Source organism: Syngnathoides biaculeatus, chromosome 6 (genome assembly GCF_019802595.1).
Source record: "Syngnathoides biaculeatus isolate LvHL_M chromosome 6, ASM1980259v1, whole genome shotgun sequence".
NCBI lineage: Eukaryota > Metazoa > Chordata > Actinopteri > Syngnathiformes > Syngnathidae > Syngnathoides > Syngnathoides biaculeatus.
Window position 1 is genome coordinate 16,109,972 of NC_084645.1, and position 26,411 is coordinate 16,136,382.

Consider the following 26,411-nt stretch of genomic DNA (forward strand, 5'->3'; position numbering starts at 1 on the left):
GCAGATGGTAGACTGTCACTTGTTCGAGACCAGCCCACAGAAGACAGAAATTACTTCACACTCACCTGTTTTTGTTATGCCAAATTTTCACCGCGTGATGTCCATCTTCGCTGTGTTCCATGGTGTATGCCTTTTAAATTATTTTGTACCATAATCCTAACTGATACGTTTTAAAAATGAGATCCTTTTAAATGTTAAAACAATAGACTGTACACTCAACTCAATTTTATTAATAAGTTGGGGACACTGAGCGGTGGCTTGTCTGGCACTTAAAAAAAAAACCCGCTGTTAAAACAATGGAAATTGACAATGTAATATCCTGTTATATGTTAAACCGTAATTCAAAAATTTTCAAATCACAGGAAGGAAAAAGAACGAGAAATAAGGTTGACTATAGATGCTGTGTATAGAATGATGCAAGAGGCGTGAGGGTTTAAATGCAGCAAAAAGCAGTTGAAGTTTCGATCATCTTCAGTTTGGCGGCGGTGTCCTGTAATGTCAGCACTTTGTAAAGCGTCATTGGACCTTGAAATGTGACTACTTATCGTGGTTGTTATGCAACTGTTTTAAGTAGAATCACGTCTGTCACATTCCACTACAAGCATATGCTCAGGCTTACTTCAAAGACAAACAATCTCTCACTGTATAAAATAAATTGGTACCGAACAATAGAAAATGCCATTTAACGACAGTTGCTTCCGATACAGAGTGACAAGACTGAATGCCATTTTGTTCCCACGGTACTTTTCCCGGTAGGACGAATAATAATGTTACACCTCCTCCTCACAAACATCCGCTGATACTTCCTGGTTATGAAACCATGACACAGAAACTCTCTTAACTGCGCCAACCACCGGGCAGGTAAATGGGCTTGACAACAGTTTGATGGCTCTTGTGGTACATCAACTGCTATCAAGAACGCCACATGTTTTTAGCCCAGGTGCGTTCTTGTTTCGATCCTTTACCTCGGTCGGGATGGACGAAATGGGTCTGGCCATGAGTCGTTCCGCCCTGGAGCGACTCGACTTCGACAATGTCGTACTGAAGAAACTTCCACTTGACTCGTCCGAGGATCCCGGCGTGCGACAGGTGAAAGGAGCGTGTTTCTCCCGGGTCAAGCCGCAGGCACTGAGCAGGCCTCGGTTTGTGGCGGTGTCTCACGAAGCTCTTGCTCTGCTGGGGCTCAACGGGGATGAAGTCACGGACGACCCACTCGGGCCCGAATATCTAAGCGGCTCTAAAGTAATACCTGGATCCGAGCCTGCTGCTCATTGTTACTGTGGCCACCAGTTCGGCCATTTCGCCGGTCAGCTCGGTGATGGGGCGGCCTGCTACTTGGGAGAGGTCAGAGTTCCGCCGAATCAAGACCCAAATTTGTTGCACGAAAATCCTAGTGGCCGTTGGGAGATTCAGGTGAAAGGAGCTGGACTCACTCCCTATTCGAGGTACTTCTATTTTGTTCGTTTGTCTATGTTTTATTTAGAAACACGTGTACAAAATCTCTTAATTTACTGGTATCCCGCACATTCATTTTTACGTTATACAGGTGTATTAGTCATATACCCAGCAATGGTTTCAGATGTTGGTCACAGGGGCAACATCCAGTCTTGGGTGGTACTTTCAGTATCAGTTTAATTTTGAGCATTTTCAGCAAAGGAAAAGCAAAGCTGTTTCGTCAGGCATCTGACCCTTTGGAAACTAATTGATCAAAATAATTGACAACCATTTGGATGATTGATAAATTGTAAAAACTGATTTCAGCCCCTCAACAGTAAATATCTGATTTCTGATGTCCTCCATGAAAGTAAAATGATTATCTTGTATCTGACATGACATAGACATTTGCAGAAATTTCCTTTTACTTACTGGTGTGGTTAAAATGTTTCCATGTTTTCTGACGTTAGAGCCCAAACTAGTAACTGATTAATATAATAGGAATCATGGGGGGAACAGCCAGTTTCATCCAATTATATTTTTTATTGGTAGCTGAAGCTGTGGTATGAATAACTGACATCTATTTGAACCTGAAGCAGAGCCAGAAATGTGTATAAAACTAGTAACTAGTAACTCCATTTCAAAAAGGTTGGTGAGTGCATCACAGGCTCTCGTGTGGCACTGCGTAACTGTTCCTTCTTTTGGTTTTATTGAATTACTAAACTATTCCAAATCATAAAATAATAATAATCATATAATAAACACTTAAATGTAACTGATTTGCAATTAATGCAATGGAGTACAAATTTGTATCCTGTTCGATTAATTGATGAAATAATCAATGAAATCTGTTCTGAAAATATTTGGTTGTCATATTGTCACTGCTAACTGTAGACTTATGTTGACATTTTGTAATTGGGGAGAAAATGGAACAATGGAAATTTGAAAACAAATACAGCTGCCTGATGTACTGTGGCTCTCTCTCCATAGACAAGCTGATGGCCGTAAGGTCCTTCGTTCCAGCATTAGAGAGTTCCTTTGTAGTGAGGCGATGCACTTCCTGCGTGTGCCCACCACAAGAGCAGGTTCTGTTGTGACTTCAGACAGCAAAGTCATCAGGGATATCTACTACAGCGGACACCCTCGACATGAGAGATGCTCGGTGGTCCTCAGGATCGCACCAACCTTTTTAAGGTGGGTCGTTTATGCCCTGGAACCTATCACATGTTTCTGTACATCTTCCTTTGATTGATTGCATGGTCCATTACCTGTACAGGTTTGGTTCTTTTGAGATTTTTAAGCAGGCAGATGAGTTTTCAAATCGTCAGGGTCCCAGCTATGGACATGATGAGCTTCGAGTACAGATGTTGGATTATGTCATTGAGATGTTCTACCCAGAGATCCAGCAGCAGTACTCAGACCGGATGGAGAGGAATGTGTCTTTCTTCAGAGAGGTTGGAGCACTCTTTTATTATTATTATTTTTTTTTTAAACATGTACGTAAGTGAAATTTACATGTCTGTGCAAAGTAAGCAGGGATGTGACAACTATTTGATTGATGGGCTGATGTCACAGACTGAAGCAAAGACTCTTTTCATCATCTTATAAAGTTAAAGGGAGTGTATGAAGTTTTCAAAATGATAGCAAGATTTGAATGGAGCCTCTTTTGAGTTCTCTTCGATGTCATCAAGATATGCACCCAGCTCACACACTGAAAAATGACCAGGAAGATAGCAGCTCTTGGTCAAGCTTTGGTCTGGAGAGGGTTTCCACAAGGTTCAGGAGTGAGTTCATGGGAACTTTTTACCAATCCTTTGGGAGTATACATTGCTGTGAAAAAGTATTGTCCCTCTTCTCAAATTCTGGTATTTTCGCTTAGTTTCCCCACTTTGTTTATAATCATCAAACAAATGTAAATATAACCATCATGAACATAAAATGCAGCTTATAAATTATTTCATATATTATGGGCAATAAAATATGTTCAGTTACATGGCTCTGTGTGAAAAGCTGCCCCCCGCACCTTGTTAAATCATGAATTAATGGGAAATCACATAAACAATCTATGATGGCAAAAGATTTTAAAAGGCTGCAACAAAATGAAATGATCCAAAGAAATTTCACAACAATTGAGAAATTAACTAAGTGACACCTATCAGTCTGTAAAGGGGTACAAAAAAAAAACATTCCTAAAGCTTTAGGATTCAAACAAAGCATTGGGCGGATCCTCACATGGAGAAAACATAGAACAGTGGTGAATCTTCCCAGGACTGGCTGGTCTACAAGTATTGTGGAGAACAACAATAATTGAGCCAGGAGGCCACAATGGAATTCAGGACAGCTTCTTAAGAACTGCTGGCCTCCCCGTACCACAGTCATTGTCAGTCTTCATTAGAACAATAAAGAAGAGCATCCATGACAGAGCTCCAAGGCAAAAACCACCGATGAACAGTAAGATGATGAATGGCTCATCAAACTTTTGACCAACAAACAAAAATCTCAATGATTCCCCATAGCTCTGGGTGAATCTTATATGGACTGATGAGATTTTTGGAAGGTGTGTGTCTTGTTACATCTGGTGTAAATGGAGCACATCATTTCAGAAAAGGGGTTTAAAAAAGTCTTACCATCATACCAACAGCCAAACACGACGGTGGTAGTGTGATGGTCTTGGGCTGCTTTGCTTCTTCACTCCCTGAACATCTTGCTGTGAGTGAAAAATTAATTCTGTTAAATAGCAGAAAATCCTGAAAGGGAATATTCAGCCATCAGTTTGTGACCTCAAGCTGAAGTGTACTTGAGTTCTGCAGCAACGTAACAAGCCACAAGACACCAGCAATTCAATTTCTGAATGGTTTCAACAACTAAATGAAGGTTTTTTAGAGGTGTCATCAAAGTCCAGACTTAAATCAGATTGAAATGCAGTGGCAGGAACCTAAAAAGCCTGTTCTTACTTCAAAACATTTTAAATTTTTGCAGAATTCAAACAACTTCCAAACTTCTTGGAAGAGTGGGCCAAAATATTGCGATAGTGATCTGAAAGATTAGGTGCTAGTTACAGAAAATGCTTGATTTCAATGGTTGCTGATGAGGCTGACCCAACCAGTTCTTAGTTCTGGGAGATATTGCTTTTCCACACAGGGCCAGGTAACTTATTATTCATTAAAAAATAAAATTATCAATCAAAAAACAGATTTTACATTCACCTGGGTTATAGTCGTCGATTTACATTTGTTTGATTACATTACAGTGGAGAAAGTATGCAAATTCATCAGACTTTGAGGAGGAGGTCAATACCTTTTCACGGCCCTTTATTCATGAAGTCACACACTGATTTTGGATGACATGGCCTCTCTCACTAACCTCTCGAAATCAACGCAAAGGTGTTCTTTTAGGCTGCGGGGAGAAGGAGGCAGTCCAGTCAAATTCAATCACACCAAATTATCTCATTCTTGTCTTAATGTATCTTGCTTTGTGCATTACTGCACAGACATGTTGAAGAGGAAGGGCTCATCCCCAAATTGTTGGACTGTCCGAAATCCTCTAGTTATGCTGAAGCATTCCTTTCACTGGAGCTCAGGGGCTAATATTTTGGACATTTCCGATTTTGTGGGAACAGAATGGCGCAAGGTAAAAGTTAATAAAGACACAGATGGATGAGAGGGTTTGATGGATGAACCAGACTGGCCTTCACAATTCTGCTTCAACCCTCTAGAACATTGATGAATTGAGACTGACAAAAGTTTTTCTTGTCTAACATTAGTGAGCAATCGCTTTTCGGAAAATGGTGATAAATTCCCTTAAAAACACTCCTAAACCTTATGGAATGCCTTTCCAGAAGTGTGTTATAACTCCAGAGGGTTGACCAATGTAATGTTCAACCGTATAGAATAAGAATGGGGTGTCACTTCAACTCATACACCAACAAAAGTAAATGTCACCAAAAATAGATCGATTAATTACTGTATGTACTTCCTACCACCTAATAGAAGAGGATTTTTTGGTTCTTTCTGTCATTGTGCCTCACTGGCATAAATAGATGAATAAAGATACATTATTTCTTGGAATAAATGTTTTTTTTTTTTAGCAATTACATAAAATTGGATAACTACCCACGACACACCTGAAGAGCGCTCACGGCACACCAATGTACCCTTGACACACTGTTTGGGAATCACTGTCTTCATCAAACCATGTGAGCAAATACTTGTCATATAGTGTGTAAGTGAACCCGACTAAGGATTTTTTTTTTTTTTTTTAGGTACAAGCCATCAGTTGGCACAGGGTTATTTAGCCCAGATTTTGAGTTACAAGTGTGCTTCCATCCTCCCACCAATAAGTGGCAGCAGGAGACTACCCAATGTCTGGCAAACACAGATTCACACTGATTTTCTTCGGACAATACATTAAGCACAGCGGTGTTGTCTATTCACATTCAACGTTTTTATTAGGGTGGTGAAATAACTTTTTTCAAGCCATGGTTCCAAAGTCTTTCCAAGAGAGAAATAAACTCTTTACATTTAAATGTTGTTTGCAATCTATTTTATGTTGCTGTTTTTCACATAATATTTTTATGAGAAGTTTTCCCAAAGGAAAATCTGTAACTTTAACATTTAAGGATGTTATAGTACTGGTTATATATTTTTTTTCCTGATTAAAAACAAAACGTCTTAGTGTCGGGGGGGGGGGGGGTTGGTGAATGATTTGCTTTTCAATTAATTTCAATTAGGAGTTGTTTTGCGATAATTGTACTGTAGTGTACTATGTTTTAATTTCCGTTTTACACGTCTCAACTTTGTTGGCATTAAAATTTTTAACTTAATTGTCCTAATTCAGAAAAATATTGATTGTGCTAATATTTGTATAATATTAGACTGACATGTTCCAGCAGTGTCGTGTTGTAACCAACATTTATGTGGAATTCTTGTATTACAAAGTGTTGTGGATATGGCTGCACGATATTTGGGGGGAAAATGACATTCTAATTTTCAGTAACTCTGCGATATATATTGCAATGTTAAAACAAATACAGGATAACACCTATAACATGAAAATCATCATGAGTTTCTCCTCTTCCCTTGCTCGAAAAACTGCTCAGTGGTGTCCAAAAGTTCTCATTTGTTTGGTCTACCTGTATTTAAATGCACTATCGTATTGACCACCAGGCAAATAAATATTTGAAATAATTTATTTTCATGGCCAGATATACTGTAGAGTCATTAGCACATTCTCATTTTTAATGGTGTTATTTTACATCCATATTTGAACATATGTTTGCGCCTAAATAAACACCAACAAGAATTTCAAGAGTCTGCTTTTCAAAATGATTACAACCATGTGGCCTTAGACAAAGATACGAACACAAGGTTATATCTTTGTAACTTTTCATTTGTTCATCTCAGAGAGCGCATTTATTCCAATGTGACTTTTCATGACTTCTTGTTTGAAGGTGATGCGCCGGACAGCTCGACTGGTGGCTCAGTGGCAATGTGTAGGATTTTGTCATGGTGTCCTGAACACAGACAACATGAGCATTCTGGGACTCACTCTGGACTATGGTCCATATGGCTTCATGGATAGGTGAGATTGTTTTGAGATCGTTTTTTAAAAACGGTCGTGGTGAAAAATCCAAATTCACTGTAATTTGTCCATCCATCCATTACACTGATACAGTGGCTGAAATAAGTATTTAACATGTCACCATTTTTCTCACTACATATTGCAAATAAAGGTTTTTGTACAAAGTAATAAATACGGTGATGCCTCGGTTTTTGAACGTCTTTTTGAACGAAATTTTCAAGATTTTTTTGCTTTGGTTTTCGAATCCAAATCGCTATTTGAACAGCCCGAGCAGCTGACCCACGACGATTTGTTATTGTGCTTTCAAACGCATGTGTTGACCAAGCAGAAGCCACAGATCTAGGAGGAAGTCGAAAAGTTGCTTCTTATTTTCGTGAACGTGCATCAGTTAGCTGGGGACAGTGTTGGCGAGGAAGGGAGATGTCCGATGGAGCTGAAGGCAGGAAGCATATCTCAAGTGCCGACATTAAAGCTATCTGCGCTAGATGGAACGACATCCATAATTTTGTGGAACTTCATCACTCAAATAAAGCTGAATGTTGCAGAGAACTGCAAAATTTTAATGATGTTGTTCAGAAAAATGCTTAAAAGACAGTAGAGACAAAAATAGATTCATTTTTTGTGAAAAAGGGGCGAGTCACCCCCACCGAAGACATCTGAAACTGTTGTTTTGCATTGCTTTTTTCTTTTGTTCCATTAACCCTACCTCTAGCTTCAAGTTTTTTTTTTATGTTAGTACTTTCTGTGCAAATGAAAACAATCCCTCCCCCCCATTATTGCTTGTTTAATGTTATTCTGCACTTTTGTTGATTTTAAAAAAAAAAAAAAAGGTTTACAGGGCTGGGGGCCGAGTTGCTACAGATACGGCAATGCGCTCCTAGCCTAGCATACTCTACTAGGGTAAAGCATACATTTTAAGCAAAAAAATAAATATATTTCTGAAATGATTTAATTATATAAAGTATTTAAGCTATACATCTATCTCTACTATGCAGTTTATTATCAGGCAAAGCAAAAAAAATGCTTAAACTATTTTTTACGCACACATTACTTCATTTTCCATTCATTGTAATGGGAAAACATGCTTCGGTTTTCGAACATTTTGGTTTTCAACCAGCCTTCTGGAACGGATTGTGTTTGAGAACCAAGGCACCACTGTAAATACCATTTGGTCTGTTCAATACTTTTCCACTGTCATTTCAAATTGTGTGTGTTCCTTTCAGCTGTCTGTGTATGTATGGAATACTTGGGTTGTTTCTAACATCTGGAGAAAAATTCTTATTAATAGCACCTTTGGAAATATAGTTAAAGAAAACTTGTGGTTGTTCAGAAAAGGGTGGCGTGCCCTCTTCGGGTCGGGAATGAGATCCTGCCCCAAGTGGAGGAGTTCAAGTATTTTGGAGTCTTATTCACAATTGAGTGAAGAATGGACCGGGAGATTGACGGGTGGATCGGTGCAGCGTCTGCAGTGGAACAGACTTTGTATCGGTCCGTTTGGTAAAGGAGCTAACTCGAAAGATGAAGCTCTCAATTTCAGTCGATCTACATTCCTATCCTCACCTATGGTCACAAGCTGTGGGTTGTGACTGAAAGAACAAGATCCTGGATCCCAGCGGCCGAAAGGAGTTTCCTCCGCTGGGTGACCGGTTCTCCCTTAGAGATATGGTAAGAAGCCCGGTCATCTCGGAGGGGCTCAGTCTCGTGCCACCGCTCCTTTGCATTGAGAAAAGGCAGATGAGGTGGCTGGGGCATCTGATCCGGATGCCTCCTGGACACCTCCCTGGTGAGGTATTCTGGGTACCTCTCACCAGAGAGAGACGCTGAGGGCGACTCAGGACACGCTGGAGAGATTACCAGTATATCTCTCGGATAGTCGGGGAACACCTCGGGATCCCCCTGAAAGTGCTGGATAAAGTGGCTGGGAAAAGGGAACTCATGGCATCCCTGTTAAAGCTAATGACCCCTTGACCTGACTCGGAAAAGCGGTAGAAGATGGATGGATGGATGAATGGTGGTGTGTTGAATACAATTTCAGCTTCTGTAAATACAATGATCATGCATAACCACCTATTTTTTACTGCCCACAGGTTTGATCCCGATTTCATTTGCAATGCTTCAGACAACTCTGGACGCTACTCTTACCAGGCTCAGCCCGCGATCTGCCGGTGGAACCTGGTCAAGTTAGCTGAGGCCCTCGATCCAGAGCTTCCACCTGATCGGGCAAAGGCTGTTATGGAGGAATATTTGGATTTGTATAACAAGTACTACCTTGATAATATGAGGAAGAAGCTGGGTTTATTGAAAAAAGAGGAACCTGAGGATGAGATCCTGATCACAGAGCTTCTGCAAACCATGCACAACACAGGTCAGACAGCGTGTTCAATTGTTTGATTTACTTTTCAGTTAATGGAAAAAAAAAATCAAAACAACAAGTAAGTCATGCGTGTAGTCCTTTCTCCTGATTAGTGGTTTCACGTTAACGTGACAATAAAAATTCTCAATCATTTTATTTGTTCTAGATTATACTGGCAATGTTCTTTCGAGTTCAAAGTAAATTCTTCTTAAATAGGATGTACTTCATATACGCTGTAATAGATCAGTGGCAGTTATTGCAGCCTTAAACATAATATAATGAGAGAGCAAGATCAATGGATACCACAGAAATACTCTACCAATATAAACCTGCAATATAACGCTACTGTGAAGCAACAACCGTCATTTTGTAGAGGATTATTGTGTCTGTACGTCCTGATGATAAGTTGCACGGACACACTGTTCCAGGACTGGGACTCATTGATTTCAAACATGTCCGTCTGTCCATCCATCCATCTTCTACCCCTTATCCGAGGTCAGGACATGGCGGAAGCAACTTTACCAGGGATGCCAAGACCTCCCTCTCCCCAGCCACTTCATCCAGCTCCTCTGGGGAGATCGAGAGGAGTTCCCTGGACAGCAAAGAGGTGTAGTCCCTCCAGTGTGTCCCAAATTGTCCTTGGGATTCTGGTGGGACCTGCCCGTAACAGCTCACCATGGAGGTGTCTGGGAGGCATTTGAATCAGATGCACCAGCTACCCCACTTGGCTCCCATTAATGTGGTAGCCAAGATATCTCAAATTTGTCATTATAGAGCTCCTGCACCTACGTCATAAAATCACGTGATTTTTGTTTACGTCGCTATATTGCCGGTCAAACAAAGCATTGTTACAAATTAATTCTTTTGGGATGAAACGAATATGTCTTATAGCATGACACCCAGAGTTTTGTCCGATACCGTTAAACATTTAGAAGGTGATGATAAACAAAGGTACATCATGGAAAAATTGGAGACATTTGGTATAGATGATCCATATTTAATGCCCAAGTCAATGTTTTTGCCCGGAAGAAATTTGACTGTTAATTCGCTTCCGCTCGTGTTGGACAACTGGATATACACGTGCACTGTATCTGGTGAGTAGTGAAAAGTTGAAAGCATATAAAAGTCTGGATACTTACAAATATTTCGTTGCTGGATCTCTTCTCAATCAAGAATGAATCCCACATAGTGATGGACCCACTCAGATTTTTTCATTACAAATACCAATATTTAAATAAATGACCCTTGGTTTTACACAAACTCGCATTCATTAGCTATGACTGGAAAAAAAATTTAGGACCAGGAGTCTTTCCTCCTATTGCTGCCACAAGCTTACCTCCGTCAACCTCTCTGTGACTGACAGTTTATTTTTTTTAAATACGCATTGTTCTCTAATTAGTAAACTTGGCATTATAAATGCTTCTTGGTAACTTGAGATCCAGAAGAATAATTCCTCCCTGAAATGAAATGATCGCTACACAGGTGTGTGTATTTCATTGGGCACCATCCATCAAACTTTTCTCGTCTTTTCAGCTGGTATTCCATGGAATGATTTATTTGAAAAACTGTCTCATCTATTGTGACAACCAACAACACTATAGGTCTCGGGCATTGGGAAAAATTTGCTCCGGTTCAGCAACTTTCGAGCAGCTTTGTTAGACCGGCAACCCATCGATCTTTTCTCGTCTTTTCAGATGGTATTCCATAGAATGATATCTTTGAATAACTGTGTCGTCTATTGTGACAACCAACAGCACAACAGGTCTCAGGAAATTAGAAAAATCTGCTTTGGTTCAATTACTCCCGCACTGCCGAGCAGCTTGGTTAGACCGGCAACATGGTGCTGTGCAAATTGTGACGTCACGTGCATGACCTCTATAGTTCGCTTCAATTTTTTCATTCCGTCTTCCAATCTACTCTGAGATCCTCCCGGATGAATGACCTTCTCAAACTGTCTCTAAGGGGGTGCCCAGACACCCTGCGGAAGAAACTCGTTTTAGCTGCTTGTATCCTTGATCTTGTTCTTCCTGTCAAGCCCTACAGCTTGTGACCATTGGTGAGGGTGGGAATATGGATTGACCAGTAAATTGAGAGCTCTGACTTTCGGCTTAGCTGCTTCGTTACCACAATAGACTTATTCAAAGTTTGCATCACTGCAGACGCTGCAATGATCCACCTGTCGATCTCTTCCATGTCTCTCCTTCCCTGGCAGAGAGGTGACATTCCTTGTCCCTAGAGTCAGCTTCTATAGCCAGGGATCAGAACGCTAAAGTCCCTGCCTTCGACACCGCCCAGCTCACACGGCACTTGACCTTTATGGCCCCTCCACAGCCGGTGAGCCCATGGGAAGGGCGAACCACATTACCCTTTTGGGCTGTACATGGCTTGGCCCCAGGGGTGTAGGCCCAGCCACCTGGCGCTCGCCTTCGAGCCCCATGTCCAGGCCTGTCTCTCAAGGGGGACCCTGGGGTCACATGTCTGGACAAGGGAAACTTCAATCCATTTATATTAGTTAAAAGAGGGCTCTTTTCACTGTGCTTTGTCTGGTCCCTATCAGCCATTGATGACCCTAAAAGGCTCGTAAAGCCTCAGACAATTCATCTCCTTGATTTGGACACACAAACACCTCCACAACGATAAGGTGACTGCTTCCAGGACGAGGTTCACTTAGTCCTAAGTGTAAATTGACATATGTGTGTATGTTACATGTAACAACCGTTCTACGGTACATGCTAAGTTTTTACTTATAATTGTGCAGGCGCTGACTTCACGAACACCTTCCGCAGTCTTAGTCAGATCTCATGTCCCTCGGAGGAACAAAGTGATGCTGAAGAAGAGCTTGTCAAACAAGCTGCAAACCTCATGTTGGAGCAGTGTGCTTCTTTGGAGGAGCTTAAAGCTGCCAACAAACCCACTATGGACCCACGGTGAGCTGCCTAAGCCATTGCAAGCCCAAACACAAGTTGCCTCTTTACTCCTTTACTCCCATTTTTACCTTGTGTTGGTAGAATAGTTAACTGTTCTAATACTTTAGTTCACTCTGTGTCTCTATCAGTTAAACAGAGTGGCTATTTTATGTTCTTCCTACTGTCAACAGGGAGTTGGCAATGCTGGTTTCTATGGCTCAGAGCAACCCAGCACTGTTCCAATTGATCTCAGACAGGATGGCGATAGCGAGGCAGCTCAGCCAACTGAGCAGACTGAAGGAACTGATGGAGACCAACGAGGAAGAACTCAAAACCAAACAAACTGAGGAATGGATCGGTTGGATCACACGCTATAGGTGGGATGCAGGGAGGAAATTGCACTCATGTCTGGACGCACACGTGTGGAAAAAAGTTCAGTTTTTAAACTAACATGACCTGGGTGTCACTGATAAAACGGTCGATCGTTTTAAAAAAAAAAAAAAAAAAAAAAAACAGGAAATGTGTGGTTAGGTTGTTTTTTGGTATCATTGCAGGAAGCGTCTTGCTCAGGAACTGGAGGGCCAGAGTGATGTCAAGGTTGTGCAGGAAGAGAGGGTGACTGTGATGAACAGCACCAACCCACGTGTGGTGCTTCGGAATTACATTGCCCAGAATGCGATAGAAGCTGCTGAGAGTGGAGACTTCTCTGAGGTATGGTCAACTGAAGCTTGTGGTTTTGTGACTCACAAAAGAAAAAATAAGAAACAATAATGACAAAGGTAATTGGGGTTATTTATAATGATGTCATATATTATGTAAAAATTTGATTACATCTTTTCATGAGTTGACTGTAAAAAAAGGACACTTTGCTACAAAGTCCTCAGTGTGCAACATAGAACAGAAATGTACTCCCCCTTCAAATAACTACACTTGTTGTGTAATATGTTGGCAAAAAAGTGATTAGACCCCAAAGTGAAAATTTCCAGTTTGAGCTCAACTAGCCATTTTCCATGGAGGTCAAATAAATAAATAAATCACAATTTTTTTTTCTTTCCAATTTTATCTAATTATGCCAACATTCATCATTTAAATAGTTGTTCATTACTTATTAATTTTGGCCCAGTAGCATGGTTGGAACACTGGTTAGCAAATGTACCTCAGAGTTCTGGGGACCTGAGTTCAAATCCCGTATCACGTGGTTGGAGTTTGTTTTTGGAATGTGGCAGGAAGCCAACATGTGCCCATATTGTGTGGAAAGGTATTACATTCACTTCCTCTCCAGGTGCAGTGTATACTTCCATGATGTATAATGTCTGGCTGTACTGTATTTCAGGTCCGCCGGGTCCTCAAAGTTCTGGAGAAGCCTTTTTCCTCCCAGCCAGGTCTGGAGGTCCCAGCGTGGGTAGGTCAAGGTGGTGCCACCCAACAGGGGGAGAGGGATGATGGCGATGAGCAGCAGGAGGAGGTGGCATCTTCCTCCACAGTCCGAAGTCCTGTACCGTATGACAGCAAACCTCCAGCTTGGTCTCAGGCAATCTGTGTCACATGATCTTCATAATAACTTCCCTGAGCTTCATCATCTGGCCTTCTAATGTGTGAGGGAAGTTTGAGCATTTGACTTCCTTTTTTCACATTTTAATGCACCGCCTGATCTTTTGCACAACTCGTATCACTGTGTGGTGGGCCGGTGTCAGGGAAGTTGGTCTGAGATTAATCCATAGAGCACATTGACGACGCAAGGCAGTCTGGGAATAAATTGGATGTGGTGCCACAAATGTATTATTACTGTTATGACAATTTAAGGACCTTAAATTTATGATGTGTTCTTCCACACATGAAAAAATATATAATGATAAGCATCACCCTATCTTGTTTCCTGTCTGTTTGGTGTCTGGTGGCTATTAATGACGCCTCAGACGTCAAGTCTTACAAGGACCTGTCTGAGTCTGATGAACTGTGGAGCTAATGACTGGAATACCAAATAGTTTGGATTAGGCCTTTTTTTTTTTTAAATTAGCATTAGCCAAATGATTGTATTAACATTTACCAGCCACAACATCATGATCACTTGACAAAGAAATTCAATACACTGCAGTAAGAGAAAAACATGAACTGAATGGTGCCTTGAGATACGAGTTGAATTTGTTCCAGGACCATGCTCATAACTCGAACATTTGAAGCTCAAATCTACTCATTGAAATTAATGGAACTAAAATTAATCTGTTCCACCCCCCCCAAAAAAAAATAAAAAAATATATATATACTGTATTGGTGGTAATGTTTTTCATTTTGAAAAGTGTTCTATAATATTAAACTTGATTAAAAACAAGCTAACAATATAATGAAATGGCAGATAAAAATAAAAAAATTCCCACTTTTTTTGTTTCGATTCTTTGGGCATTAAGATGCACCGTTTGGTCTCCCTTGGCCACCTGGCAACCTGTAGTAATAGTAGTTGGCAGAGGAATATTAGGTAGTATCGAATAAAACATCCATCCACCCATTAATATAATACACAGTGTGTGTATATATATATATATATTTATAGTATATATTTTAGAATGCTTCATGATTTAAATAGCTGTTAACATGATGCACTGAGACTGTTAGCCCATCTTTGGTGTTTCCCATTATGTGTTAGCATTAAGCTTGTGGACTTAAGGCTAAACTGAAGTGGTTATTTTAACCTTAGAATGTGTAGGGGAGATTTTGGTTGTTGTTATTTGATGGTAGACTTGAACTGTGTCATTAAACGGCTAAAATCTTTTTTTTTTTTTTTTTTTTTTTTTTTGGGAAGAATTGTTTACTATTTGCCAAATTGGTCCTTGTTCATTGAATTGAGTCCAATGCCACTATACTGTGCTCCAATATTTTTCGGCTCAAGTCAAAGCAAAAAAAAAAAAAAAAAAAAAAAAAATCGTCTGAACAGCAGCTTCCCTTGAAAACTCAAGTGGTCTCACTCATATCACAATGTGTCATTCTTTTTTTCAAGAACATACAGGTGGTAATAGTGGTGGTGGTACACTGTGATTACCTAAATGAGTCACGTGACGTTCGATTCGATGTTATAATACTTTTTAAATGAATACCTCTGACAGTGTCAATCATAACTGCCCCCCCCCCATAGTTCTTGTGTTGGATCATATAAGTGTATCTCATGTTGTGGCTTTTTGATGTTTAAATGTTTTCATTTAGCTAAAGTTGCACTAGGATTCAAATGTTGCCGCTGTTTGACCCTTTGTCTACATAAAAAGTATGTGCACCTTGGAAATATCACATGGATTCCAAAAACGATCAGTCTGTCCCTCTTCATTATCCCACAATTTGTTTGGAGTTTTTTTTCCGAGCTTGTAGCAAGTCTTTTGAAATAAATCTAAAGAAATCAAGTGGGACATTTTCTCAAGTGTTTTGCGTGAAGTCTTTATAAAAGTTCTAATAATAATATCCTCTCATTTAGGAAACACGTGTAAGTCTGATTCCATTCTGGAAATGAATTCTACTTTTTTTTTTAAATATATAACCAATACAGTATTTGTAGTGAGGCCACATAGGCTGAACTTCTGCAAGTCGACGTTGTCCTCGCATGCTCAACACACAAATGCGATCATGTCCAAGCAAGTCTGAATAAAACTTGCTCACACGAAACTCCACTGACATCCAATCACTTGTCAAATATCTGTAATTTTGCTGCTGCTGTTTTTTTTTTTTTTTTTTTTTTTTTTTTTTTTTTTTTTAATGCGGCTCGTCTTCCGGCTGAACGCGTGCGTTGTTTTGCGCCTGGTGTCGCGTTACACACATTCCAGGTGTATCACCTTTTTAGTGGCAGACGTCCAAATTTGGAGTCGGGAGTGGCTTTGTGCTCGGGACCTTAGGGTGCGCCCGGAGAGCCGCACAATGATCGACGCACAAAAGCTGGAGCAATGCACAAGTAGCTCTCCAAGAAACTGAACAACGAATGAGAAGAATAACTCGTCTTTAACTGTTCAAATTGCCGCAAGAAGGATGTCTCGACGCGTCAGACCGGGGTACCATCGGCAGGAAATCAACAAAACCTCATGGGAGGTACCGGATCGGTACCGTGATCTGAAGCAGGTGGGGACCGGAGCGTACGGGACGGTTTGGTGAGTGACAAATCGACGTAAAAGTCCATTCGTTTTGGTGCGTGCGTGGAGCGACATGACAAGAGAAAGTCGAGCTGACGTGTTGGTGGCCGCCTTTTGTAACCGTGAACAAAGGAGAGACTCAGCTTGACACTGCTGTGTTTCCAACTTCCGTATTATAGTTAGATGGAGAACAAAACCACGCCGGCCACCTGACAACTTTTTATATTGACTTATTGATGCCCATAAACCTGAAGGCTTCAGAACAATCTCAGGCAGCATCGAGTGTCTTCCAGACTTCGCCACAGTGTTCATTGTGATCAATGATTTACTCGGTAGGCGGTGCCTTCCCGAGCTCCTCTGCATCACAAAAAAATAAAATTAAAAAACTGGTACCTGCACGGGATGCAGCATTCAAACTAAAGCAAAGAGACTAGATCGTGTGTTTTAGTGCCTCCAGAAAAGATGATGGTAGGCAGAAAGACCCCGACTGACCCACAACATGAAGTGCACTAGGTGCACGATCTATTGAGCGTCTTGGAACATCTTGCAACTGCTCAAAATATCCAATATACTGATGATTATAATGATGAAAATAAATATCCACTATCGCAAAAAAAATACACCCCTCGCAGTCACATATGCATTTAGCATCAATTATAAACGTGCAGACACCAAAAATGGCCATTCACAATTCTTCACATTCATGGTTTGACTCCTTGTGACTGTTTAAGCTTTTGTAATTGTCATAACGAAGAACTCGCCCTTGTTTGCAGAGCTCATCGAGATGCTGTCTTTGAAGCATCTCAATCCGATGCATCACAGCACCATAACCCACAATACTGAACGACAAATTTGGTCCCCCAATGACACGGGTGTCAAAATCAAGGCCTGAGGACCAGATCCCACCCGCTACATCATTTTATGTGGCCGGCAAAACCACATCACGTGCTACAAATTCTTTCATTCTTTGTAGAATCTGAACCGAAATATTAAATTCCCATATGTAATAACTGGTTATTAAAATATTGGATGCCTTTTTGGTACCGAATTCCTTTTCATACGAACTGACCAAATGTTTACTCTTGAATTCTGATTTAAAAACAAATTATCGATCAATTTGTTGTGGATCTGTAATAAAATGATGAGGCCATGAAACATTTGTTGTTTAACAGTCATCATGGTTCTCTGAGGTGAGCTATACATTGTTATATTTATTTTTGGACCTTTAGATATCAAGGAGAGCTAAGATTAAGTAAATTGTACACATTCCCCATTGATTCAAGAGGTTCCCTCACAATCAAAATGATCATCAGGGAATCGGCTCCAGGGTCCTATGAGGATCAAGTTTCTAGAAAATGGATTGATGGATGGACAGTGAAACAGGAAAGTCAAAAAAAGAAGAAGCAGTTTTGTGTCTGGCCACATTATTCCAGGTTTTGGGGTAAACCGAGATGGAGCAGGGGAATGAAAGGGGTAAATTGACCCACTTACTTTTTCTTCTTTAAAAAGTTTTCCCATTACTTGTAAGTAACCCTGAACAACACCAAATACAACATCATGTAATTCTCCATATTTTCAGAACACAGCTGTTCTATGAGAGCCAACCATTGTGAGGATAAGCGACTCAGAAAATGGATGGATATAAAAGCACAATAAGATTTTATATCTCATTTCCTGATCCTTTTTTGTTTTTCTTCTCCCAAATTTGTAGTTCAGCAACGGACATCAGAACCAGAAGCAAAGTGGCCATCAAAAAGCTATATCGGCCTTTCCAGTCTGAGCTGTTCGCCAAACGAGGCTATAGGGAACTGAGGCTCCTCAAACACATGAAGCATGAAAATGTAAGATGGACTATTTCTTTTTATACCGTGGCTATCAAATATTGAAATTATGCCGCATGTTTCCTTCGTCTGCAGGTGATCGGCCTCTTAGACGTGTTCACGGCGGACCTCTCGTTGGATAAATTTAATGATTTGTAAGTGTGCCGCTGATATACTGTACAATACAATAAACTTTTCCTCCTTACGCTCACAATGATGCTTCGTCCTCAAGTTACCTCGTGATGCCCTTCATGGGGACGGACTTGGGCAAACTGATGAAGCTGCAGAGGCTGTCGGAAGAAAAAATCCAGTATTTGGTGTATCAGATCCTTAAAGGGCTCAAGGTGGAGAATTCGCATTTGACCTGCTGTTGTTTGTCATTGGCGACCTGCGGATCCCGTTCTTCTATTGGATAAACCGCACACATTCTTTTTTTTTTTTTCTTGCAGTATATTCATTCCGCTGGTATCATTCACAGGGTAAGTTATTTACATTGTTTGGATTTCCAGCATGAGTGTGATCTAGTCAAGAAAACAAGAGGACTTTTGATAAGCTAACTTAATTACTTGACCTCTTTCTTGGTTATTTGGTTTCCTTGTCTTTGACATTGTTTGCTGCTGTGAACTTTTCAGGACCTCAAACCAGGAAATCTTGCAATTAACCAAGATTGTGAGCTCAAGGTACATTCACGCATGCACCCTGATAACCTATGTTTTATATATATGTTATAACATTTAATGCCAAAATGTTAAAAAAAAGATTCTTGCTGTAAGCCATTTCTATCAAAAAATAAAAGGAAAATTAGGCATGAATTACAAGGCGAAGAGCCTCATTTGGTTGGATAAAAATGGACACCACATGTCATTATGCATTAGTAGAACAAAGGAAATGTCATACTGTAAAAAAAAAAAAAAAAAAGCATTGTTTTGCAGTCGATTGACTGTCAGGAATGTTTGAACATCTTGTTGTATAGGTGAAGGGGCGCTAACAGCATTTTCTGCTTCACTCTGGGCTGTCTCAGTATCACAATCACACATTGGTGGTTTCACCTGTCCTGTCAGATCTTGGACTTTGGTTTGGCACGTCAGGCTGACAATGAGATGACAGGCTACGTGGTGACTCGCTGGTACCGAGCCCCGGAAGTCATCTTGAGCTGGATGCACTACAGCCAGACTGGTAATCAATTGAATGACATGGCAGTTCCTTTTTTTTTTGTACAAATGTGTTGTTCTCATGCATTTATTGCTTTTCCCCTCAAGGGTTTTGAGGGAGTTTGTATTTTATCACCAAAAGTTCGCAAGCTCCAGTGAGCAGGCTGGAACTTTTATGTGACATGGATTTTTAGAAAGTATTTAGTGAACTCGGTCAGACAGTTTATTTTCATCCATTCAATGTAAACGCTACGGAAGTCACTTATGACAACAACACTTATTTATCTCAAGGTGACGTACAGGATGTACACAAACACCTCATTTGCTTTGGTGTATGCTTGGCAAAAACATTTTATCACTGCAGAAAGAAAGTGTATAAACTTTGTGGTTGATTCAATGAGCTTCACCATAATTCCTCTCTGAAGTTGATAACCCTCTCATTTATCTTATTACAATTTTAGGAACAGATATCAACATATGAAGCACTCCAAGTGGCAATCACAAAATTAGGGATGAACACTGAACAGTTTTGTATCAACACCGGTAAAACTTTGGATGTGTTGTATGCATCTCATTTTAGTGTTAGTGAACATAATCACATTACATTACTGATGATATGCAATTTAATTTTGACAAAAATAATCTTTTTTGCATTTTATGTTATTGTCGATAAGATGGATTACTGTTATGAGATGATTTGTCATTATAGCATAAATGGATGGCCATAAAAAGCCCATTTTTTTATTAGTTTTTTTTTTCAGGAACAATAAATTACTGATATACTCCGTCAATTCCATGTACCACTACATATAATCCACAAGAGAGCGATAGCTCACCGTGCTACCCGTTGACCCAATTGACTCCAAGTTTTGAGGTTCGTTTTGTTGTTGAATGGGCTGTTTTGTGCTTGGTCCTCAGTGGATATTTGGTCAGTAGGCTGCATCATGGCAGAGATGCTCCAAGGGAAACCTCTTTTCAAAGGCAGTGACCGTATCCTTTGGCTTTTTGTGCCCACGCTTACACTGCTTCATGAGATTCTTTTAAAAAAATTGTTTTTTTTTTTTTTTGCGTTATTGTGTTATTATTTGTTTGACATCACCTTTGATTCCTTGACCCCAACCTTATAAGACCTTGATCAGCTGACTGAGATCATGAAGCTCACAGGAACACCACCTCCGGAATTTCTCGCAAAACTACAATCGGATGACGTGAGTTTAAATCAACCAACAGCAACTTGATAGATTTTTTTATCTTTTTAACACCTTCCAAGTGACCCATTATTTGAATTACGTGGTATCTATTTTTGCAGAATGTCCAGTCCATTTTGAATTTTCTTTGAATTAAAGATGCAGTCATGATATTTTCAGGCCAAAAGCTACATCAAAAGTCTTAAAAAAGTTGAAAAGAAAGACCTTCATAAAGTGTTCCCCAATGCCAACCCACAAGGTATTACTTTTTTACATCCAAATTTATTCACCTTTCAATTCATTTTATTATTTTTTCACGCTGAATGGATTTCCCTTCTGACCTCATTCCTCAGCTGTGTCCGTGCTAGAGCACATGCTACTACTGGATCCGGAAAGCAGGGCGACGGCGGCGGATGCCCTTTCGCTGCCATACTTCACGGAGTTTCGGGAACCAGAGGAGGAGACGGAAGCTCAGCCTTACGACCACTCGCTGGACAACACGGAGCTGCCCCTGGAACACTGGAAACGTAAGGCTGAATGGGGAAGAGAAATCAAACAGGACTCAGTGCATATGGAAATATTCACTCGAGTTGTGTATTTTGTGTTTTCTTCCACCTTTTTTTTAATTTTAGGTCACACCTTCACAGAGATCTTAACCTTCAAACCAGTTGTGGCACAATCCAAGGAAACCTCTTTGTAAGACACAAGTTGCCCACATTGTTTTTTTCCAAGCCCACGTTGGTCCAGCAGCTAAAAATTGCGCATAACCTGTGGTACTTCAATTTCCTGCAAAATTTGTAGGTATCCTAATATAAGAGAGTCAAATAGCTGGGTTTTACGCTTTTTTTTTTCTTAAATGCCCCTGTACAATTAGTTGGAATCGTACGTATGAAAACCAGATCAAGACAGTACTGAACGTAGTTTTGTTTCACTGTAGAAAATAGAAATCAGTTATGATGATAGATTTGTTAAACTTGATCCATATTTGAGTCATAGTTTGTTCCAAGTCTGTCTTCCTTGTGATAAGCTTTATTAGAGATTTAATGCAAGTATCCGCATTATTTTGCATTCCCTAGAGATGTGTTGTCTTGTTGTGATAATAATGCAGTACTTTATTTTGAGTCTGTGGAAGATTTGGATGCCCTGTCATGTGTGACCTTATTCTTTCCACGGTCCTCCATAATGCCAACCAATATTATCACACATTCATGAATTAATTTAAATGTTGTTTACACTCATATATGCATTTCTAATTGTATCTATGAGAGAACCCTCAGCATTATGTTGGCCAAACGTGTATTGTTTTTAAACAAACACAGAAACCTTTGGTTTAGGATCAGGAGAACAGACTTTCTGAAGTATTGTTCACAACTGGTTTCAGCACGAAAGTACAAAGGCACATACACTTAATACTAAACAAAGCACAAAGTCGTGCAATGTGCATACAGGAATGGGTGGTTTTGTTATTGAAAGAAATACATTTGTTGGCCAAGTTGCGTTTTTTTTTCTAATATGACTAATTGTTGATTAAAGCATCGATCAGAATCTTTACTTTCTATGGGATTTTGTCTTCAACCCCCTTTAACCAATAGTGAGGTCACAGACAAATAAAAAAACATTTCACAATTCATGTCTCTCACGCACCCAATTCCAAAATAATTGGTTGTGTGACACATAAATAGAAACAGAATACAGTGATTTGCAAATCGTGTTCAACCTCTATTTCATTGAATACATAACAAACAGAAGACAAGGGCCACTGTCATGAAATGCATGATTTTTTGTTATTAATGAAAAAAACGGCAGCCAACATGGACCCATGCGTTTTTTCACCACAAAACATGACTTTGACATATATGGCTTTTTGTAACTCCTGCCACGAAAATCCTCTTGAGGGATTTGTTTTCGAGAAGAAGCAGGAAGTGACGTACATAGTGGGACCGCCCTCAAGTGGACTCATTTGTTTCTATTAGTTTTATCTACAGGAAGGTGATTCATTCCTTCGTGTTAGCCAAAATGTCGGCTTGTTGCATTGCTGGACATTGCTTGAACACACGGGAGGATGGATGTACCCTTCAAAAGTTTGCGAGAGACCCGGTTCGTCTTGAAAAATAGATTGCACAGGTGCAATGGCCGAGAGCTTCGTGTGTTCCAAATGACAGGTATGTGTGTATACAGCTACAAAAAAAATAATACTTTTGAGCGGACCACGCAATTCAGTCTCTCATAACGTAACAAAAGATCCGCGTACAAATGACAGGTGTGCTAAATGTGTCAATGTGGGCGTCGGATGGCGTTGGGCTCGCTGGCGAATGCTGCTGCATCGCCTCACCAGCATCGGGCTCGCGGACGGCCGTAGCTCTGAACAACGCTCCCGACAATGCCGCAATCACCCGTGTCGCCGGGCCGCGATGGTTCATCTGTGCCGCGGAAGTGGAGCGGATGGGCAGGCGGTTTGGCTGTGATTGCATATCATCTGAATATGGCTCCAAACAAGAGGATAATATTGCCCCGGTAACTTCACTCGGTTGTGTGATGTTCTCTTCTTCGAAAAGACCTTCCGTGTCAGAAGGGGCGTGTTCGTTACCCATAATAGGGTCCACCGCATGTTTTCAATGGCGTATGTTCGGGTGACGTCACGGACAGGGAATGCAGCCAATATGGCGACCACTTGGATGTCGTTGAATGACACTTCCGCAACTTTGTGCATGGATGACGTGCTCTCCGCTCATATTTATTTTTTCGTATAGACATTGAAGTGAATATTGTTATATGTATTTTTCATTACAATATCTATTTTACAATGTTTACAGGGATGACCTTTAATGTTCAAACTGATAAACGTTGTTTTTTCCTGCAAATATTCATGACCTTGGAATTTTATGGCTGTAACACATTCCCTAAAAGTACTAAGAAAATTGAGTAATTCTCATCAAAAACCTGTTTGGAACATCCCAGAAGTAAAATACTAATTGGGAACAAGTGGGTCCAATGACTGGGTAGAAAAGGAGCTCCCCAGAATGGCTCAGTCATCCATAAGCAAAGACGGAACGTTTTTCCAAACAAAAGATGAGAAAATAGTTGAACTTTTGAAATATAATGTTCCTCAACGTACAATTGCAAGGAATTTAAGGATTTCATCATCTACGATCTGTGACGTCATCAAAAGCTTCTAAAAAAGCACAATCACTGCGGCATGGCCAAAAACCAACAGTGAAAGCTCGTGACCTTTTGACCCTTCAGAAGGCCCAGCATCGAAAATCAACTTCAGTGTCTCAAGGATATCACTAAATGGGCTCAGGAACACTTTTGAAAACCTATAAAGTTCAGCGTTACAGCTGCCAAACCACATTGTGCGCGTGGTACAACAGCGTGGCATCGTAGTATAAGAGTGTGGGTACTAAACTGGCCTGCCTGCAGTCCAGACATGTCTCCCATTGAAAACGTGTTCTGCATTATGAAGGGTAAAATACAACAATGGAGACCCAGGACTGTTGAACAGCAGAAGCTGAACATCAAGCAAGAAAGGGAAAAAATTTAACATGCAAAGCTTCAACAATTACTGTTATCACTTCCAAACTGTTTATTTAATGTTGTTTAAAAAAACAAAGTCCAAAAAAGTTGATGGAACAGTGATAGATATGAATATATTAATAATAATTATGTTCCAATTATTTTGTAATGTATTGCAGTTCTAAAATTCCAAGTTCATAATTATTTGCTAAAAAATGTTAATCAGCTTCAACATTAAATATATTTTCTTTGTAGTGTATTCAATTAAATATAGGTTGAACTGGATATGCAAATCATTGTGTTTTGTTTTTATTTACCTTTAACACATTGTCAGAACTTAATTGGAATTGGGTTAGTGTAACTGCACAGTAGGCCAATGAAAACAATGAATGACAAACTAGCCAGGACCAATGTCAGGAAGGAAATGACTCCCCCCCCCCAAAAAAAAACATGGAACCTGTAATTTGGATTTCAGCCGAGCGCGTTGGCAAAAATACCCAAACTACAGAAGGGTCCTACTGTTTGCAAAGAGGAAAGATGTGACTTTGAAAATTGAAATATACGTCTTAGCTGCTTAATACAGGAAAACAATTGCCATTAGGCAACATAATTCACAACAAAAAAAGCTAGAACGGAATGCATCATGTTTTCTACAGAGTCTGTGTAAACATTGACCTCCTCACCACAAGTACCATATGTCCATTAATAGTACAAAATGTATTGAAATGGTTTAATATAGAGTAGTTCTCTTCTTTTTAGACTTGTCTGACAGGGATGGTTGAAACATGCGTTTCTTACTTTCCAATACGCTATAGATCAGTCACGGTATTAAAGGATGAGTACAGAATCTATTAGATTTGATTAAACCTTTCATTTTACACTTAAGACAGTTGTGACTGTTTTTTTAAAGGTCTACTGACATGCCTATACTGTATACATTTTAAAATAGATATTATTATGAAAATTACATGTAATATTATTCACTTCAATGTCTATACGCAAAAATGAATATGAGCGGAGAGCGTGTCATTCATGCGCAAAGTTGCGGAAGTCTCACTCAAACATCTCAGTGGCAGCCATTTTTGCCAGCAACGTCATTTACAGAGGTCACACTGGGACAGTCGCCATTGAGAAGACACTGTCCCACCTGCTATGAGAGACGCACAAAAGAGATTTTTGTTTTTTTCCGACGCCCCTACTAACCCTACATGAAAGCTCTTTTCGGAGAAGAGAACATCACACAATCGAATGAAGTGACCGGGGCAATATTACCCTATCATTTCGAGACATATTTAGATGATATGCGGATCACTTCTAACTAACAACAGACTCCCCGACAGTACGTATGACGGTATCTAGCGTACTCAAGAGGACCCGTGCTGGGCGAAACACCCGTGGCCGGTGGGGGGGAGAGCTCCTTTCTCCTCCCGCACGCGGCCAAACCACCTCCTCGCCCAATCCACCTCTGCGGCGGTGATGAACAAAACAGCCCCAAGCGATGACGAACAACGCCGCCTGTGGCCGCGAGCGATGACGAACAACGGAGGCTGCAAGCGACACATTTAGCACCCCTGACTTACATACTTTATTAAGTTATTATGACGCAGATCTTTTGTTACGTTCTGAGAGGATTACGTCGTCCCCCCAACTATTATTTTTTTTAATAGCTCTATACACACCTACCGGCCATTTGGAACCCACGAAGCTCGCGTTTTTTGCACCTGTGCAATCCATTTTTCACGACGAACTGGGTCTTTTGGAAACGTGTGAAGAGTGAATCCATCCTCCCGAGTGTTCAAGCAATATCCAGCAATATGAGACGGCATTTTGGATAACACGAAGGAACTAAGAGCTACCTTCCCCCAAATAAAACTGGTATAAACAAATACAAATACAAATAATGCCACTTCCTGCTTCTTCTCTAAAACAAATCCCTCGAGAGGATATTCATGGTGGGAGATACAAAAATCCATTTACGACATCATGAAGTGGTGAAAAAACAGATGGGGCCATTCTGACTGCCTTTTTTTTTTAAATTAAAAACATACTAAAAATCATCCCGTACATGTCGGTAGAGCTTTAGCTTGTTATGATGTCAAAAAGTGAAAAATGTGTTGGCGCAATTTCCATCATTTCCTCAGGAAAAAATTGGATCGGATTCAGTTGACTGTGTGCTATACATCCAATTTGCAAGCTAAATCTGACTACTCTCTATTAAATATAAAATAAATATTGTCCTGAATTGCCCATTTTTTTTTCATTTTTGGGAATCTCTCTAATACTTTAATTGATGATACTTAGCCAGGAAAACTTCCCATGAGCGGGTGTAAGCATCAGCTGACTCAATGAGTAAAAGATATGCAG

General features: G+C 40.2%; 2 protein-coding genes across 4 annotated transcripts; both read left to right on the top strand.

Annotated features, from left to right (window-relative positions):
• Window positions 1-31: 31 nt before the first annotated feature.
• selenoo1 (selenoprotein O1) lies at window positions 32-15,661 on the top strand. Of its 2 annotated transcripts, none has more exons than XM_061822188.1 (9): window positions 32-1,445; window positions 2,425-2,628; window positions 2,711-2,888; window positions 6,884-7,014; window positions 9,102-9,379; window positions 12,126-12,294; window positions 12,465-12,650; window positions 12,828-12,984; window positions 13,607-13,822. In XM_061822188.1, exons 1-9 carry the CDS (start codon window positions 886-888, stop codon window positions 13,820-13,822), a joined length of 2,079 nt encoding a protein of 692 aa, XP_061678172.1. In that variant the 5' UTR covers window positions 32-885. The 2 variants fall into 2 exon arrangements, with proteins under 2 accessions (XP_061678172.1, XP_061678171.1); XM_061822187.1 differs by having other exon boundaries at window positions 34-1,445; window positions 13,607-15,661.
• A 371-nt stretch (window positions 15,662-16,032) lies between these two features.
• On the top strand, window positions 16,033-22,085 carry mapk12a (mitogen-activated protein kinase 12a). Of its 2 annotated transcripts, none has more exons than XM_061823024.1 (12): window positions 16,033-16,394; window positions 18,088-18,217; window positions 18,293-18,351; window positions 18,429-18,540; window positions 18,646-18,675; window positions 18,829-18,876; window positions 19,258-19,372; window positions 20,266-20,337; window positions 20,476-20,555; window positions 20,715-20,793; window positions 20,888-21,061; window positions 21,167-22,085. In XM_061823024.1, the coding sequence occupies exons 1-12, from the start codon at window positions 16,276-16,278 to the stop codon at window positions 21,232-21,234; spliced, it is 1,086 nt and encodes a 361-aa protein (XP_061679008.1). In that variant the 5' UTR covers window positions 16,033-16,275; the 3' UTR covers window positions 21,235-22,085. The 2 variants fall into 2 exon arrangements, with proteins under 2 accessions (XP_061679008.1, XP_061679009.1); XM_061823025.1 differs by having other exon boundaries at window positions 16,033-16,365.
• The last annotated feature ends 4,326 nt before the right edge of the window (window positions 22,086-26,411 follow it).